The 19,799-nt window shown below is 38.1% G+C and overlaps 1 protein-coding gene across 1 annotated transcript; it reads right to left on the bottom strand.

The window, feature by feature from the left end:
* Nucleotides 1-305: 305 nt before the first annotated feature.
* Nucleotides 306-19,776, bottom strand: ABHD12B (abhydrolase domain containing 12B). Its single transcript, XM_072840251.1, has 10 exons — nucleotides 19,670-19,776; nucleotides 18,945-18,975; nucleotides 15,925-15,970; nucleotides 15,689-15,818; nucleotides 15,217-15,254; nucleotides 11,180-11,259; nucleotides 2,954-3,036; nucleotides 1,599-1,677; nucleotides 659-777; nucleotides 306-427 (listed from the first exon to the last, which is right to left on the bottom strand). Exons 1-10 carry the CDS (start codon nucleotides 19,774-19,776, stop codon nucleotides 400-402), a joined length of 741 nt encoding a protein of 246 aa, XP_072696352.1. The 3' UTR covers nucleotides 306-399.
* Between the last annotated feature and the right edge of the window lie 23 nt (nucleotides 19,777-19,799).

Raw genomic sequence — 19,799 nt, 5'->3', positions numbered from 1 at the left:
ACTTGGAACTTTTCAATACCATTTAAATTACCTGAAACACAAACTACTTAACTACATTAGTGCACCTTTCTTACACTGTTAAGACCCAACCAAGACTTTACTCACAAATGTCCCTAGCATGTTTGGTAACCACACATTTTTCAATGGGATCCAAATTTTACTAAATTCTGATACTCTACAGTGAGGTTTCCATTTGTTCCAAAGTAGACTATGATAAGCTAAATGAGAACTGTCAATAATGCCCAACATCCATGCTTTCCCTAAGATGGCAAGTGACTTGTAGAAATGTCAGTGACTTCAGCTCATCGAAGCAGCCCAGTACAATTTTACATAAAAAATATGCATCATGGGTGGTGTTTGGACCAAGTCTTCACTGCAGATTTCCGTTACTGTCAGACCTCATGCCCACTGCTTGCTCAGGAAATCTCTGCAAAAAAAGGAGCTAGATCAGCTCACATGCTTTCTCCACTTTCTGGTCTAAGTAAGCCAGAACAGCCCTAATTACCTTTATTTATTTTTTTGTATATATATTTTTTTTATTGGAGTTCAATTTGCCAACATACAGCATAACACCCAGTGCTCATCCCATCAAGTGCCCCCCTTAGTGTCTAATTGCCTTTAAGAGAAGGATAATCACATTGAGCAAAGCAGCTCTTACCTCACAGTTTTTAGTAGTGTAGGGTTTCTACAGAGGAAGTTGTGCTGGAAACCAGAAGGAAAGATCACCATCTTGACCCTCTCTTTGTTCCTATATGCATTGTGTGCAATTTCATAGAGCTGCACAGGACAGAAAGGCAGATACTCAAAGGCTGACCATCAAAGCTGGTGTTTTTCTAATTTAATTTTCCTAAAAGGGGGGACGCCTGGGTGGCTCAGCAGTTGACCATCTGCCTTCAGCTCAGAGTGTGATCCCGGAGTCCAGGGATCAAGTCCCACATTGGGCTCTCTGCAAGGAGCTTGCTTCTCCCTCTGTCTGTGTCTCTGCCTCTCTCTCTCGTGAATAAATAAAATCTTTAAAAATAATAATTTCCTAAAAGTGTACAGAAACAGGCAACTTGGGGAGTTAGTCCCATTACGTCAGAGATAGGGGACCCTTCTCCACTGCCCCTCCCCAGCCCTACTCCACCCCCAATCCTGGGGTTGGCTACCTATAACGCTAAGGAACTAGAAACTCCACAGCTAACACAGAATGCTGGTGGAACCTCATCCTTCTGCCAACACCCTCCCTACAGGGGGATAAGAACTGCAATGGACCCACTCTATTTGTTTAAAAGAAAAGAAACTGCATCCCATTTCTGGAGCCACCATGAGACTACAAGGAGGGTCCCAGAGCAGCCTGAGATCTTCTCTATGCTTGCAGATCCACAAATAAACTTTTAGATGAGGAACCAGAATCTGCCACAAACACTCCTTCAAGCTAAGTAGCATAGAACATTGATGCATACTGTAACACCAGGCAGCATGGCTAGTTAGGGATGTAGAGAATCCCTTATAACGTCTAAGACCCTCCTGTAGGCTCTAATTGAAGTCTGGCTAGATGAGAAAATGGTGATGTAGTAAGTACAGTGTGCTCAGCCAGCCCTGAGCTCTTAGTTTACCTCTTTTCCAAACTCCAAAGGTACCGTGTTGTCATCCTCACCATGTATGATGAGAAGGGGAGAAGACAGGCATTTAACACTAGGGACAAATAGAAGAAAAGCATTCAGTTTAAGAATTATATGTTGAGATTTCTCTTCTTCTAAGTTAAAGCTTTATAGCAAAACATGCGGTTTGCCTCAAAATATGAGATTTCTCCTCTCTCAAAAATGACAACTTCTACATAGTAAACTTCATATAGTAACTGTTTTGTCTTCTAGGCAAGATTATCTCTTTACTTATACAATTTAATTAAGTACTTAATTAAATTTATTTCTATATTATTTTTTTAAATAATGAAGAAAAATACTAAAAACATGGAATTTGTGCAGTTAAAAGAACCTCATCTTTTTCCTTATTCATCCTTATTTCATAGTTTCTGGAATATTTTAATTAAAAGACTACAAAAGAAACAAAACAACTCAAAAATAACAAGAACTACCACAGGACTAAAGAGAACTCTTGATAAAAACGTATTTACTTTTCCCCATAAATGTACAGATGGACACTCGATTAACAGGTTTTAATCACCTTCCTGATCAACCTCCTAATTTGATAATTCAGAAAGCCTACAGCGTGAAGAAGACTTGTTCAACATTCTGGCAGCTATGGCAAACAATATTTCCTAAACTCTGATACCCATCCACCCTGTCACAGTGACTCACTGTTACTCCTGAGAAGGTTAGAGCCCTCGAGTGTGTCAACATAAAGTACTGATAACAACCACCCATTTGGAGGCACTCTTAAATTGTCCAGCTGCAAGAGGCTGACTTGCTAAATTCTGGTCCTTGGACTTACTGTTAGGTCAATAGGCTGAATGAGGGGTGGGTTTTGGCTACATGGGGAATAAGGCCTAGAAGTCAGGGATTCCCAAGGAATGTTAGGCTAGACCCCAGAGTACCTTTAAAAGGTCCTGATAGACCCTAAATCTACAGCTCCTTTTATGACTTCAGAGAAAGCACTGAATTAGTGAAGTCATCAAATTAGACAGGAGGAAAATACCAAATGCTAAAAATTTGTGGACATGTTACCCCAAAGTTTAGTACCCATCTAAGAATTCTCATCTACCCATTCAGTAATTCACATGATAGTTAACCAAATCTGTTTCTAAATATGTAAAGGATGCTCAAACTTGAAGTCCTGCTTGCCTGACTTGGAGAACTAATTGCTCCAGCTCTTTACTCTGATCCACTCTCCTGACTTAATAACGCATGTCTGACAGGGCCTTGCTTTGACCCTCTGATGACTTACAGTCACTGCTTACCCTCTAGAATCCCCAGCTACAGTAATGATGGACAGCTTTTCATCGTTAGCTTACTTTTCATCATTAGGGAAGACTATTTTGTCTTTTCTCAGGGCATCCATAAGTGTGCGTAAAAATCCTGGCAGTTTCCGGTAAATCTATTTTTAAAAAAGAAAAAAATTAAAACATGGCCTGTATCTATGTCATTTGTTGTTTTCCTACATGAACTATAGTAATGTAGAGAGTAGCAACTTTCTACATATAACAAACTTTTTAAAAAACAAAACTGAAGATTTTAAAAGTAACTCACGTCATTGAAGGGAAATTGGAAAGTACAGGAAGGAAGGAAGAGGTGGTATATATATACAATGAAATATTACTCAGCCATATGTATATATTTACACCACCTCTTCTTTATTCATTCATCAGCTGATGGACATTTGGGCTCTTTCCATAGTTTGGCATCAGAATTTTTGACTAATCAGAATATTCTGTTCTGTAACAAAACCAGTTAAATTATGTTTACTGTAGAAGCATTTTTAGATTATGCCTATCACTGTTCCTTTACAAGTGTGAATAAAAAGTTAGTGGTGCTATTTATATTTTAAAGAAAGATAGAAAGCAAAAACAACAAAATGTTAACAGTGATCATCTGTGGATGGTGGGGATTATGTATGATTTGTTTCTTTCTTCCTTTTTTCCACCACCTTAGCCTTTCAGGGCCACACAGAATCTGGCTGTTGCCCTGTCTATCCTCTCACTAAATGCACTGCTGTCGACCCTCAAGCCCTGCTGTCTTCTGCTCCTGGAACATATCAGGCTCAAACCCACCTCAGGCCCCTTGCCCTTCCTTTCCTCCAGCTCAAAACCTCCAGATTTGCCATGTCAGCCTCTTGTCATGCAAGTCTCAGCTCAGATGATAGTTCTTCAGGGCAGCTTTCCCTACCAACCAACCCCCCCACACACACACACTGGTCACTGCCTTCACAGTACTTCTCACTCCTAAAAATCAGCTTATTGTGTACTTATCTTCTGTCTTCCCAGTAAAGATATTACACTTCATAGGAAGTCAGGCCCTGTGGTGTTCCCAGAACATAGGAAAGTTCCTAGAACCTAACAGACACTAGAATAAATACTTGCTGAATATGGAATGAATCTACTGTGCACATATCCCTGACATACACTGTATGCTATTATCTGTCATTTTCATCTTAATGTGACTTGAATTTCATTCCGATTTTATTCTTTGGAATATATCTGCCAAGAGAAAAGACCAGAAAAGTATCACATGTATTCCTCTGTTGTGCCTGAGAGTGGAGTGGGGAGGAGACTGCTACATAATACATGGGACATGGCCAAAGGAACTGGGTACAGCACAGGTAGGCTGTGGCCAGCTTAAAAGGAAAGAATTCTATTCATTGTAGAAGCAATTTTAAGTTTATATGTCTCACTGCACCTTTATGATCTGGAGAAATTAGAATCAGCTGCTATAATACTTCATTTGTTCTAGTCTTCTACTATGAACTGTGGTAATACACAGAATAGTGTCTTTCTAAACATAATGAACTTAAAAAAAATTGTTTTCCTGATTTTAAAAAGTAATTCATGTCATTATAGGGAAATTGGTACAGAATAGGTAGACTGGGTCCAGTGAAAACAAACGTCTGCTTCACAATTTTGGCCTAGGCCTGCTGCTTCTGGGAAAACTTCCGTGTTTTCAATGGGAGTTCATCTGGCTTGCATTTTTTTTTGCACGGTCTCATGGCAAATGATTTGCATTCAGGTGCAATCTGGAGATCCTAATACTGCCTATTCTTCCGCGTCTTCCTTTTCCCTTCTCTTACCTATAACTTAAGGGCAAGATTTCTTGCTTTGTTTTCTTTTGTCTTTGTCTTCTGATCCTGCCACCCCTGGAATCAGGACTCCTCTGAGGAAAATTCAGTAAGAGAAGCCCTTCAGCAATTCATCTCAAATTCCGAAGGAATAAGAAGAAAGCAGGCCCAAGTCAACCTACTTCCATTATTCCTCCCCAGCTGGGGGTGCACCTTGAGACTCAGAGGTCACCATCCCCTCCAGCCCAGACCACAGCGATGGGCCCCTAATTGGTCTTCCTGCCACCACTCTCTTGCAGAATGCCACCAAATACATTCCTAAAAGACTACTGTGACACGTACTGTCACAAAGCTTTGGCAGTACCACACAAGCTACTTCAAAACAAGAAACTCCTGGCTGCAAGCCCATCCACATCTGACCACAAGCCTTCATTCCAGAGGCTGCATACCTCCAGTCTATCTGCCTAGAGTTAGATGATGTAGGATTGAGTTCCATTTCCTCTTCTTCTAGGGTGTGTGACAATTGGGCAAGTCTCTGAGCCACCATTTCCCTTGGCTCTAAGTGAGGCAACAATGCAAAACTCAGTTGTTTTGAGGATTTAAAAGGGTGACAAATGTGCAAGATCTTTCATGAAAGCCTTATAGGACTCTAAGGTATTTTATAGCTCATAGTTGCCCCACTCCGGCCATATGCCTTGGCTCACACTTTGCCCTTCTCTCTGTTTTCTAACTGCTCTCCCTTATCTTCAAGAAAGGAGCTTAGATCCTATCTCTCTGTTAAGTCTTTACTGACCATACCTGCCCATGAGACCCTTCTCGTTCCTGATTCTTCCTACCCTGATATTACTGTTCTGGGTCCTACCCTAGCAATAAAAAGTACTTAGTCCACTTAGCAATAGAAAAACTGGGGAAAGGGAAAACACATTTGTTGAGTCCCTACTAGCAGCTGGGTACTTTGCAATGATTATCTTATTTGATTTAACTTTCTAAACAATCTTAGGTAGTAGGCAGTATCAACCCCATTATTTAAAAATGGGAAAATTCAGAGATGGAAAATAACTTACCAAGGTCATAATGGGTTAGTGACAGAAAGCAAATCTGTCTGGCTCCAAAGCACATTCTCTTTTTCTCTGTGTCATGATGCCTTCATATTTTGAATAATGAAATTGATTCCAAAATGACACATGGAAATCCCTGCCATTACTTTATATTCGCCATTAATTTCCTATCTCCCCAAATAGACGAAGCTTCTTGAGTGTAAGGACCCATGCCTTTTACTCTATTTGTATGTCTCACGCCTCCTACACTTTCTAATTTAACAGTAATGTTCAGACTTATGGCATTCCACTGATAAAATAGTTAATAGTCATTCAGCATTTACTCTGTTCCAGGCACTATTATAGATGCTTTTCATATATTCATTTAATTATCACAGTAATCTGGAATATATTATTACCCCTGTTTTATAGCTGAGGGAATTAGAGCATTAAAACCAATTAGTCCAAGGTTATCCAGCTATTAAGTGACAGCCCTGAAAATCAAACCCAGGAAGTCTGACACCAGAGCTATAGCTCTTATAGACAGCATGATACTAAAGGAATACTTTAGTATCCATACTTTAAATCATAAAGGTGCCTATTAAACTAAGATTTCATGACATTTTAAGTTCCAAACTTAAAAATATTGGAAGATTCCCCACTTTTAATAATAGTAGAATCATTACAAACCAAACTTTTTGCCCAAGACAACTAGGAAACCTTGAAAAAAATATTTAAGGAACCTTTTTGTGAAGGTGTCAGAGACCTACCAAGGCACCTTGAGTTGTTTAGATCCCAGAGAGAAGGAAATCTCAGAGAGATGAAACTGACACTCAACACCACTCTTCTACTTAAGACACATCTGGCAAGTGAGGAGTAAGCAAGAAGTAGAGGCAAAAGAACACAAATAAAAACAGATGACATAAATAGAACATAGTAAGAAAATAGATATGAATCTAAATATAATTACATTAAGTTAAATGGACTACTACAATTAACAGACAAAGCTTGTTGGAAAAGAAAACAAAACCCTACTATCTGCTGTTGACAAGAGATATACATGAAATACAAGAATTCAGAAAAGTTTAAAGTCAAAGAATAGCAAACAATATACAAACACTATTCAAAACAGATTTATTAATATCAGACACAGACCAAACTGACTTTAAGAAGCATTATTAATCAAAAAGGATATTCATGATGAAAAAAGGATCAATTCACATGGAAGATGTAAAATTACATTATTACTAGATGTTTGTTCCTAATAACATATACTTGAAAAAGCTAAAGCAAAAATTGACAGAACCAGAATAGAAATTAACAACTCCACAATCATGGTGAGGTATTAAAGTACCTCTTCCTTGAATAATGGTAAAGCAGTAAAAAAAAAAAAATAAGTGAAAATATAGGAGAATTGAATAGCATGATTAATAATGTTGACCTAACTGGTATATATATAAACACTGCACCAGAAACAACATATTCTTTCCAAGCATATGGAACATATGCCAAAATTAACCATATGTTTGGACATAAAACAAGTCTGAACAAATTTTGAAAACTGAAATCATATAGAAAGAAATCTCAGATCATGGTAGAATTAAGCTAAAAGTCAAGAGAAAATATAAATTCCCAAATGTACAGAAATTACAAAATACACTTTTAAATAATCCACAGGTCAAAGAAGTTGCAATATTACAAAATGTTTTGAACTAAATTATAATTAAAATGCATTTGAAGGGACGCCTGGGTGGCTCAGCAATTGAGCATCTGCCTTTGGCTCAGGGCATGATCCCGGGAGCCGGGATCGAGTCCCACATCGGGCTCCTTGGAGGAAGCCGGCTTCTCCCTCTGCCTGTGTCTCTGCCTCCCCCCTGCCCCTGCCGTGTTTCTCATGAATAAATAAAATCTTAAAAAAAAAAAAAAAAAAAAAAACTTTAAAAAAAAATGCACTTGAAAACTGTGGAATGTATCTGAAGAGTGGCTTTGGTAGAGTATGCCTTCATTCATATATTAGAAAGGAAGAAACACTGAAAATAAATTATCAAAGTACCATCTCTAGAAATTTTTTAAATAATAAATTGAATCTAAAGAAAATAGAAGAAAGGGAATAACAAAGGTAAGACCAGAATAAAATAGAAAGCATTCAATACAGATAATCAACAAAGTCTGAGTTGGTTCTTTGAAGAGACTAATAAAATTAATTATTGCTGTAAATGTTGGCTATTTCCTTTCTCCTTAGCGTTGGATAACAAACAGCAGTGCCCCAGAAAGTTATATCACCCTTCCCCAACCTATCCTCTAATCCTGTGGATGACAGAAACAACCACCCCCATTGACTCAAGCTTAGAGTCCCATGTGGATCAGGCCAAAGCTACACTTCACCTGAAATCACATCTTGTTCTGCTCTTTCCCCAACCCTATCCTACAGCCCTCATTTATATGACCTTGCAGGTTTTGCCTTTAGAGCACTCTCAATAAATCATGCACATTAAATCCCTGCTATGGGTTCTGCTTCTAGGAGAAGCTGACCTAAAACAAAAATTAAGAAAAATCTATCAAAATAAACTTATAAATACCATGTTCATAAATTGGAAGACTCAATATTAGAAAGGTATCAATTCCCCCAAATTATATATAGCCCTAATGCAATTCCAATCAAAATCCTGGGAAATTTTTAATAGCAATTTTTAATTGCTAAGTATATGTCAAAATATACATCGAAATACAAAGGATCAAAAATAGTCAAGATAAGTCTTGAATAAGAAGATCAACGCTGAAGAACTTACATAGCCAGTTATAAAAACATAAAACTACAGTAATTAGGGGCACCTGGGTGGCTCAGTTGGTTGAGTGTCCGACTCTTGATTTCAACTCAGGTCATGATCTCAGGATCATGAGATCGAGACCTGCATTGGTCTCCATGGTGGATAGGAGCCTGCTTGGGATACTCTTTTTTTTGTTTTTTGTTTTTTTGTTTTTTGTTTTTTGTTTTTTCTTTGTGCTTGGGATACTCTCTCTCTCCTCCTCTCCTCCCCTCAAAAAAAAAAAAAAAAAAAAAAAAAAAAGCCAAAGAACAAACAAAAAGCTACACTAATTAGGTGATGTGGTATTCATATGAGAATGGACACATAGACAAAGGAGAGAAATGAGAGAGTCTACAACAGATCCATATATATTAAGCCATGATAGATGCAAACATTGGCACTGCAGAGTTGATAAGGAAGGTTTGTTTAGTATTACACCTGGATATCCGTATGGACTTCTATCTCCTACATATACAAAAACCCATACCTGTAGATTATAGTTCTATGTGTAAAAGATAAAACAATTTCTATAAGATACATAGAAGGGTATCTTCATACCTTCTTTGATACCCAGAGTTGTATTAAGCAGAACACTTTTCCTTAAAATATTAACCATAAAAAATAATTGATAAACTGGTCCACATTAAATTTAGGAAACTCTCTTCAACATAAGCTATCACTAAGGAAACAAAAAGGCAAAATAAGAGAATATACTTGCAATACAAATAGTTTTCTAGTGAATCATCCTATGAAAAACTACAAATAAATAATTTAAAAATAAGCAAAAGACATGAACAAGTATCTCACAAGAGATAATATCTAAATGACTAATAAACATGAAAAAAATGCCCAGCTTCATTAGTCATAAGGGAAATACAAATTAAAACCACAGTGAGATATCCATATTATAGCAAGGATGTGAAGCAACTAGAACCCTCATACACAACAGGTGGGAGAGTAAAGTGGTAAAGCCAGTTTGGAAAAATGTGTGGCACTCTAATTACTAAAGCTTAACATATGCATATCTTAGTATCCAGCAATTCCACTCTAGGGCATATTCCAGTGAAATGTGTACACGTTTTCAGAATACATATTCAAGGATATTCATAGCAATATAATTAATTACCACAAACAGAAAGCAACTCAAATGTCCACAAACAATAGGTCAATAAATTGTAGTATATTTGTACAATGAAATACTATAAAGCAATGAAAATGATCAAATTATAATTATGCTTCTAGGATAAAATCCCACAAATAAGATGTTGGTTGAAAAACATAGAATACATCCTATATAATTCTACTAATTATATAAAGTTCAAAAACAAAATTATATTGCTTAGAGATGCACACAGAGATGGTAATACTATAAAGGAAAGCATGGATATGATTACCACAAACTCAGTCTAAGTATTACAACTAAGGCGAGACTAATTGGATTGGGAAGGGACACACAGGAGACTTCTGTGGGGCTAATGATGCTAATTTCTGGACTTAAATGTTAGTTACATGGATGTTCAGTTCATAACTATTTGTTAAATTATATATTTCCTATTACGTTAAATTCAAAATTAGAATTTCAAAAAAGAAAAGTATATGGAAAGATTATATCTGAATTATACCTACAAGTTAGTGAATTTATTAGTAATAACTGATGCTCAATTAGTGGTTATTTTTAAATGAATATTTAATTGTCTAAAACCAATTGAAAGTGTTTTATTGTATCTCCAGTTACACAGCATTTGGTATTTTCTATTGTTCAGAGGATTCCTGTATCGAGATGGAATTTATTGTACTGACATTTTCAAGATTATGTGGTTCTGTGAACTGCTGTCCCCAGAAGTAATGAAATACCTTCTCCCAAAATATTTAACAAATTTGGAAAGTTCTATGATTTATTACAAAAAAGATTCCAAAAGTAGGCAGTTGGATTAAAGTACCCTTAAAATGCCTTCTAACATTAATCAATAATTTAAAATTTGGGGTCCTGTATCCTTTCTGAGAATCCTTTCTCTTTCTCTGGCTCATTGGCTCACTGGCTAACATTTGTACAGCAGTATGATTATAAGCAGTTGAGCATTAGGCATGCGAAGATATTATGAAATTAGGATAATCTACACAACAGATAAAAAACTAGATTTTGTTGCCCAATTCTTTAAACTTTTTCTTCTTAAAAAGATTGTCTTCTCTACTTGAGATGATGTGTAAAACCATTTGGCAGCTTCCTTAAATTCTCTAAAGACTTTTATCTTAAAAAAATGAAAAACACATGGCTGACAATCATAGGGCTAAAAACTATATATAAGAGTCATGTTTTCACTTTAGAAAGGAAGAATAATAAAGTCAAGTATGTTTAAAAACTACATGATAAAAGGTACAGTTAATAGAAAAGGAGGGAAAAAGTTGTGACTCTTAATAAGCCACTACTCTCAACCTATTAGAAGAAAATAAAAGAACTACAAAATCTAAAAGCCATTGTGCCCTTCTTCAATAAGAACTGGTTAATAACCTATATCAGGTTAGAATAACTTAGAAACATATAATATTAAGAAAAGGAAAATGATTAATAAGCATAAGGGTGTGGAAAGAGCCTACACTTTTACATCTTCTGAATCAGAGACTCACCTTTAACAAAGGATAATTGATACTTGCAACCCATATGTTGGTAAATGGAGCCTCTAGGATAATAGCATCAACTGGGAATCCTTGAAAACAATAAAAAAGAAATAACTCCCCTATCATATTTAAATACTATCTTTCCTAAATAAGGAGTCCTCAAGGTCTTGTACATGAACTACCTACACCAAAGTTATTTGTGAAGCTTGTTAATAATGCAAATTCCTAGACTCCACACTAGACTTGAATCAGTCAGAGTGAGATGAGGAGAGTGAGAATGTGCATTTTTAGCAGGTATCCCCACCCTAGGAGATTTCTATATTCATGATAGTTAAAATCACTACCTTCTAAAACACAAGTTTTCATGACTTGGACAATTGAGAAGGCAAAGTACTATAGGCAAAGTACTATAGGAAGGGAGAGTGTCCTGTAGCCCATTATTAAGACTGTACCAGAGGCTGACTGGGTTGTTTTGGCTAGTTGTACCTCAAAGAACAATTAGAAAATGTGTGTCAGATGGGGATATGTGTTTATATATGTACACAGGAGTTGCCCTTTATCTGCAGTTTCAGTTACCTTCAGTCAAAAGCAGCCCAGAAGCAGATAATCCTGCTTCTGTCATATTGCCAAAAGGTCAGCAGTAGTCTAACACTACATCATGATTCCTACATCATTCCCTCATCATCTCACATCACCACAAGAATAACTGTGTGTATAGTACAGTATCTTAAGAAAGGGACCGCAATCACATCACTTTTATTATAGTATATTTTTATAACTGTTCTATTTTCAGTATGTTATTATTCCCTTACTATGTCTAATTTATAAATTATTATTTTTTTAAAAAGAATTCTTGAGTTTTTTTTTTAATTTTTTATTTATTTATGATAGTCACAGAGATAGAGAGAGAGAGAGGCAGAGACATAGGCAGAGGGAGAAGCAGGCTCCATGCACTGGGAGCCCGATGTGGGATTCGATCCCGGGTCTCCAGGATCGCGCCCTGGGCCAAAGGCAGGCGCCAAACCGCTGCGCCACCCAGGGATCCCTAATTTATAAATTAAACTTTATCATAGCTATATACATATAGGAAAAACAGTATACATAGCGTTTAATATTATCTGTGGTTTCAGGCATCCACTATAGGTCTGGGAACATATCCCCCATGGATAAGGAAGGACTACTATATGCATATTTGTGTATACATACATATGCTTGGAGGCATCTGAAGGCTACAAAATCAGTGAGATTTTGAGAGTCAATATCAAAAGAAAAAATCCACAAGAGTTTGAGCTGCTTTTTCCCTTCAGAGCAGATGAAACTTTGAAAGCAACAGTGGTGGCCTCTCTTAGAGGCTTAGAACTAGACAGAACTTTCAGCGTTCCTACAGGACTAAAAGAACAAAATTTAGAGTCCAGAATCTGACAAGAAAGAGGACTCTAACAAATTTCTCAGGCTTTTTGTGACTTCAAAAGACTATACCCTGGGAGTAATGGTGAACTAAAAACAACTGAAGTCCAGCTTCAAATCAACTCAGTTTCTGATTGGATTAAGATGATATCCCCCCAATTTTAACTGTCAATCAGGAGAAAAGTAACTTTTGTCTGGAAGAAGATAATATTACCCCTAGCCCCTCAAATTATCTCTACAACTTCCATAAACAGTATCTAGTGTTTAATAACAAATAACTAGACATACAAAAAGTAAAGAGGCCAAAAAATACAAAAAAAACAGATAATAGAGATAGATCAACAAAGGATCTAGATATTGGTGTTAATCATGTATGCACTTTAATATAATAACTAATATAGTAAAATATTTGTTAAAATTGTACTATTTAATAAAATTTGATATTACATAGTGAACTGTGTAATATATCAAAATATATTTTTTTTTCAAAATATATTTAAAGTACAAAGAGAAAAATGTCTGGAAAACCCAGGAAAGAACATTGGAGACACACAGGATGTAGGAACAGATCTAAAAAAAATACATATAATTAGAGTCCCAGGGGGAGAGAAAATTAAAAATGAGGTAGGCATAAGATTTAAAGATATAATGACCAATTTTCCAAAATGGATGACTATCAAGCCACAGTCATTATGGCACTATGAACTTCATGCAGGATAAGTACTAGGAAAACCACACCTAGGAAAATCACAGTAAAAATGATGAAAGAGACCAAAAAAAAAAAAAAAAAATCTCAAAATAGCCAGAAGAAAAAGCATTATCTTCAAAAGAGCAGCAGGAAGATTGGAAGCTGACTTCCCAATGGAACAGTGAAAGCCAGAACAAAATGGATGTTGTTTTCAAAGTGTTGAAATAAAATAACTGCCAACCAAGATTTCTATGCCCAGAGAAAATATCCTTCAAAAAAGGAAGATAGAGGCAGCCCGGGTGGCTCAGCAGTTTAGCACCGCCTTCAGCCCAGGGTGTGATCCTGGAGACCCGGGATCTAGTCCCACCTCGGGCTCCCTGCATGGAGCCTGCTTCTCCCTCTGCTTGTGTCTCTGCCTCTCTCTCTCTCTCTCTCTGTGTCTCTCTCATGAATAAATAAATAAAATCTCTTAAAAAAAAAAAAGAAGATAAAATAAAGATATTTTCAGGCTAAAACTGAGGGAATTCTTTACCACAGATAGGCAGAACAAAAATCCCAAATGGAAGCACAGAAATGCTAGAAGTAATAAAAAGCAAAGAAAGGGTAAATCTAAATATTGATTTTATAATATAAGAATAATAATCTTTTATGGAGTGTGTGATACAGAGAAAATTAAAATATATGATAGCAAGAGTTCATACATTGGGGATGTAAATGGACTTAAAGTGTTCTTAATTCTAAGGTCACTGTATTATCCAAGAAGCGAAGTGTTCATTTATGTGGGAATTTTGGTCAGATAATACAGCATCATCAACACTGTGCAGAAAGTGTGCATGGGGAGTTATGAGAGCTTAGAGGAGCAGGAAATAATGCCTGCTTTATTTCCGTAATTAATTAACACTGTATAGCAGGTGACTTGCTTTAAAATGTTCACATAACTCAACCTGACCAGTACTGACAAGTTTATGATATAATGCAAAAGATGACAAACTTTTTTTTTTTAGAGATGACAAACTTTTAATGTACATCACAATCACCTTGTAGTATTCACCGAAATTCTAATTCTAAATTCTAATTCATGAAAACAGCTAGGATCCAGGAAACCTGTGTTTATGATAAGCACCTCCAGGGATTCTGAGACAGCTCTCAGAACACTCAGGGAAACGCTGATATAAATGTCATGGAAGAGAGGCTGCAGAAAGCAAGTCCAGCTTGCTACTTCATAAGGCAATTTTTCCTCTCCTGTACTCCAAATTACTCCATAGTAACATTTACTTCACAATAAGGGCTTTTTCTTTTTTTTTTTTTATTTAAAGATTTTATTTATTTATTCGTGAGACACACACACAGAGAGAGAGAGAGAGAGGCAGAGACACAGACAGAGAGAGAAGCAGGCTCCATGCAGGGAGCCCAACATGGGACTCAATCCCGTGTCTCCAGGATCATGCCCTGGGCTGAAGCCAGACACTTAACAGCTAAGCCACCCAGGCGTCCCAATAAGGGCTTTTTTTTCTTTTTTTTTTTTTTTAATTTTTATTTATTTATGATAGTCACACAGAGAGAGAGAGAGAGGCAGAGACACAGGCAGAGGGAGAAGCAGGCTCCATGCACCGGGAGCCCGATGTGGGATTCGATCCTGGGTCTCCAGGATCGCGCCCTGGGCCAAAGGCAGGCGCCAAACCACTGCGCCACCCAGGGATCCCCCAATAAGGGCTTTTTCAAAGGGAATTTTAACTCTTCCTGAGTATTTATTTTTAATTTCATGGCTTTGAAAAGCAACTATTGTTTTCTATTAAATAGAAGAAAAGAAAGTTTATTACACTATCAGAGGCTGTCTAAGGTCAGGGTGCTTCAGGTATCTCTGTGTTCAGAGTGTGCACAATAGTCAGTAGGCTATCTTTACTTCCCCACCCCAAGCCAAGATATTATACATGTAGGCATTTTATAGTACCTTTCTCTTCTAGTACTTTTGCAGCATTGGTTGCAACTCTGTAAGGCAACGAAAATTAGTACATATGTGAAGCAGTGACATTACAGTCAAGTAAATAGTACAAAATGCAACATCCCCTATGAGCATCTGATGAAAACTCTGGACCCTCTGGTAGGAACACAGACATAAAACTTTGCATAGGACTTCGAGGGATTCCCCTGGCCCTAAATTAAGAATCCTTCTCTTTAATACTCTCAAGGAGAGTTCTGGAATGGGCTTCAGTGTCATAGGCAACCACAGAGATACACCCTCCCTTTCATTACAAACAGGCACACTGCGATGGCGATGTCTCTAGCCACATGTGGGATATGAAAGAAACCAGAGCCCAGGCCCCTAGCTCAGTGTTTCCTCCTCTGCTCACTGCTACCTTTGAGGACACTAAAGCCCCAAGGACTCCCACCACCACCAAAAGCCATCATCAGACCCCACTTACCCTGTACCAAGAGAGTGGCCCCAGAGACACACAGGCGTGGTACCACTTCTTGCTTTGGTCCACTCATAGACACAGACGGCATCTGAAGTCAGCCCCTCCTCTGTGGGCTTACCCGTGGAGTCCCCAAACCCTAGTAACAAGGAAAGCCAAGCAGAGTTTCACTACCTCCAAAATGAGGGCCACCCAAAGTTCTCCTGCTTACTGAAAAATCTTTATATGCCATCCTTAACACATACCTCTGTAGTCCACAGACAGGACATGAAAGCCACCATCACTCAGCACCTGGATGGCAAAGGAGCTATTATCATTTTAATTAGAAAAAGTGGTTTAACCTCCTCAATACTTCCATAATCCTCATTGTGTTGGTTTCCTAGCCAGAGAATAGATGAAATCTGCTGTTTGCCTTGGAACATGAAAAGGTCAGACACAAGGAGAAAGAAAGGAGGCGGCAGCAGAGCAGGCTCAGACAGCCTGGCAAAGCCCTGGCTCCGCCCCCTACCCTCAGTGTGACCTTGAGCCAGCCACTTAACATCTGAATGTGTGAGCAGTATTCTGAAAAATGAAGAGCAATGGTAGCTACTACCTTCAGGACTGTTGGACGATTACATGAGATGAAAGTATTGAAGTATCTTGGTACAAAGTAAATGTCCATTTTAGGAATTCCCTTCAGAACAGAAAGTCTACACAGAGTTGTATTAAAGATAAATAATGGGAAGATACTTCTATTAAATATGAACAGATAAAGAGTTAATATCAATCAAAAATAAAGAGATCACTCAATTATATGAAACCACTGCCACATCTCGTGTGGATAAATGAGAAAGGAACATAAAAACATAATTTTAAATGAAGTGAATTACAATGATAGAAGAGAGAGAAAAGGGAACAAAAATTTGCTGTGCATATGCTTTTAAAACTTGACTTAATCCTCACAACAGTCCCTAAAGGTAGGTAATATCCCCATTTTATAGATAAAGAAATTGAGTCTTGAGGGTTTGAGTAACTTGCTTGTGGTCCCCCAAATGGCTAGAGGCAGAACAAAGATTCACTCCTGGGTCTGTTTATGTCTGAACACTGTGCCGCCCCTACCACAGCACAGATGTGGGTGGCTGAGTCTCACTAGGAATCCTTAAATATATTTTCACCCAATAATGAGGAAAGAAATGAGACTTTTTAATGCCTATCTCAGCTACACAGCCTCCAAAATAGTTATCCAAGACACAGAGCATGTAAGCATCCCAGGAAGTGGCAATGTTCATGCATTGTCTGTGATACTGTAGACAGTATGGCCACTTGATGAAACAACTCAAGAACAGAACTCACTCCTAAGAATTTATCTCTAAAAAAAAAAAAAAAAATTAAAAAAAAAGAATAAACTAAATGCTTAAAGTTTTCTCTAGCAACACTATTTAAATGATTTTTAAGGGGAAAAAATTTAATCTAACAACAGTGGAATAGTTAATAAGCAATAGTCTACAAATAGAATGGAGAATGACCACCTTTTAAATTAGGTAATTATAATAACTAGGGAAAACATGGAAGAATGTTTATAATGTGATATTAGGTAAAGAGCAACAACATGAAATTACATACAGATCTAATCATAGTAACATTAAAAACTTTATATAAAGAGATAAAGACTATTAGGTGAGATTCCGAATTAACAAAAACAGCTGTATTGGATGACTGATGTGATGAATGAATGAAATGAATGAGAGAGAGAAAGTGGAGGAAGGAAGGAAAGAAGAAAGGAAGAAGGGCAACTTAATAGTAAAGATTCGATTTTTAAAGGAAATCACCAAAAAAAAAAAAAAGAAAGAAAGAAAGAAATCACTCATCTAAAGAAGAGAACCAAGGGCTAGCAAAGACTGGTCAGGCTAGGAGATGATGACTATGGCACAAGGAATCCAGAATCTGCCTGGAGGAAGTCTTATCACACCCTCCCTCCCATCCCAGTTACCACAAGGGTGACCTGGCCACTTTTCACACCTACACCTACAACTCTCTTCCCTTCTGTGCGCGCAAGGGATATATAATTCAGCTTTGCTGAGAGTGGGAAAGGAAAGAAAAAACACATGTTCTCATGGACATCACCTTCACCACCATTCCATGTACAAAGTACAGAAAGTGAGGTGCAGGGTGGAAAGCAAACCTAAAAATTAATAGACATGATCATCCCAGGCAGAACTGCATCCAGCCCACCACCCAAGAGCTCTGAGAAGCCAGTGAAGAAAGGGAGGAGTAGACAGGAGAGGAGCTTCCTTCTCTGAATAAGGGAAGGGGGATGAAGGAGGTGCTGGCCATACTGGGCCTGGGAGGCCAGGCCCCACTAACGCTGTTACACTAGGAACCGGCTCTCAGGTGGGAGCTGGTGAGAGGGGAAGAGATAGCAGGTCCTTTGGTCAAAAATTGGACAAGCCTGGTCACCTGAGGGAAAGATTACCCAATCGGGATATGGGAGAAGATAAACAGACAGCTGCCCTACCCGCTGTGAGTCAGCTATGGCCATGTCTCCCTCACACTTGGAAATGCAGGGGCCACCCCAACAAGCTACAGTTGGGGAACAGGCTGGTGAGAAGAGCAGTGTTGCCGCCATCCCACTTGCAAAACTTCCTGTGGGCTGAAGCCAGAGCCTGAATGAATGACTTTTAAAAGCATACCTTCTATGTATTTATCCTCTACTACAGAAAAAAGGTTGTTTCTCACAGGAGTACGTTTCACTTTTTTTTTAAGATTTTTTTTTAAATTTTTTTAAGATTTTATTTATCTATTCATGAGAGACACAGAGAGAGGAGAGGCAGAGACACAGGCAGAGGGAGACGCAGGCTCCATGCAGGGAGCCCGACATGGGACTCGATCCCGGGACTTCAGGATCACACCCTGGGCCAAAGGCAGGCGCTAAGCCACTGAGCCACCCAGGGATCCCCAATTTTCACATTTAATATACCTCTCTCCACCCTTCTCCCAGGCCTCAGAAAAAGCGGATAAAAGGGATCTTCAACTTTATACGGTGATGAAGGCAATATATTCATGAAAGTGTTTTGGGAGTCAGAGATGTTCACTTCTGTTTTGATCCCCTGTGGCCACTGCAGGAAGAGAAATCCATGTGTGGGACTTTGAGTCCCAAACACCAAACCCACCTTCCGGAGCTCTCAGTGGATGCCCGTGCTGAGGGCTGAGGAAGACCTATGGCTATAGCCCATAAGAGAAAAAGCAGAGATGTAAAATTGGTACCTTGAAGCCCCTTCAGACATACCTTGACTAGCTCAAGTCTGTGAGGAGCTGCCCTGTAGTGGAAGTTTAAAAAAAAAAAAAAAAAAAAAAAAGAGCAAGAATTAGGAATTACAATGACAAATCCAATAAAAATCACTATCATGCCTCTGGCATCAGATCTCATGCCTTTCTTTTTCAGGTTAGAGAAATAAATAACTAGGAGAAAGGAAAATGGGTTTTTGGTGTCATAGCCCACTTGGATGTGTCAGGGTGAATGATGGATGGCTCCCCACTGCTGTTGTGTTCCTCTACATGAGCACTGGATGCCCAGATGGCTAGTGCTTCTCAACAGAAGATGTAATGAATTACTGACAATCCATCTCCTTTCCCTGCTACACAGCAAAACTTATCTCTAAGAAAACTTTTAGAAGCGGAAGGAAAATCAGTTCCAGAAAGTGGCTTTTCAGAACAAAGGATGATACAGTCATGTTCACTAAACTGAAATCCGCCTGTACCCTGGTCACTCTGCCATTAAGTACAAGATGAAATGAAGGAGACTTGCAGCTCTGGAGGTATAAGAAATGCTTTTTCCCAAAATAACCATACCATCTACCCTCTATTAACCACACTAATAAAAGAGAGACAAGGATGATTCAAAATACAGAGGATTATTTTAAAAACCATTTGAATTTTGATTTAGAGCCAAGTGTCTTAAACTGTAGTGGGTCATGGAGCTATGGATTCATTTCCAGAAAAATATATCCATACCTGAAATTTTCAGCACAATTTTGGGGAAGAAGTTCATGGACCTCCAGGTTTCTCTGGGTCCCAAGTCTAGAACCACTGTTTTCAACAAGGTTCCTATTACCTCCCATTTGGCCTCCTTTTGGCTCAGTAC

Source organism: Canis lupus, chromosome 9, assembly GCF_048164855.1.
Source record: "Canis lupus baileyi chromosome 9, mCanLup2.hap1, whole genome shotgun sequence".
NCBI classification, from domain to species: Eukaryota; Metazoa; Chordata; class Mammalia; order Carnivora; family Canidae; genus Canis; species Canis lupus.
Note: the sequence above shows the minus strand (reverse complement) of the source record. Positions and strands in the feature narration are given on the sequence as shown.

Excerpts from the sequence above, each read along its gene's own strand:
- ABHD12B (XM_072840251.1), bottom strand. The coding sequence starts at position 19,776 with ATGGGAGGTAATAGGAACCTTGTTGAAAACAGTGGTTCTAGACTTGGG. Across the intron at positions 3,037-11,179 it reads TCAATTATCCTTTGTTAAAG|ATTTACCGGAAACTGCCAGG; the intron begins GTGAGTCTCTGA and ends TTTTAAAAATAG. Across the intron at positions 428-658 it reads ACACTACTAAAAACTGTGAG|AGATTTCCTGAGCAAGCAGT; the intron begins GTAAGAGCTGCT and ends CTTTTTTTGCAG.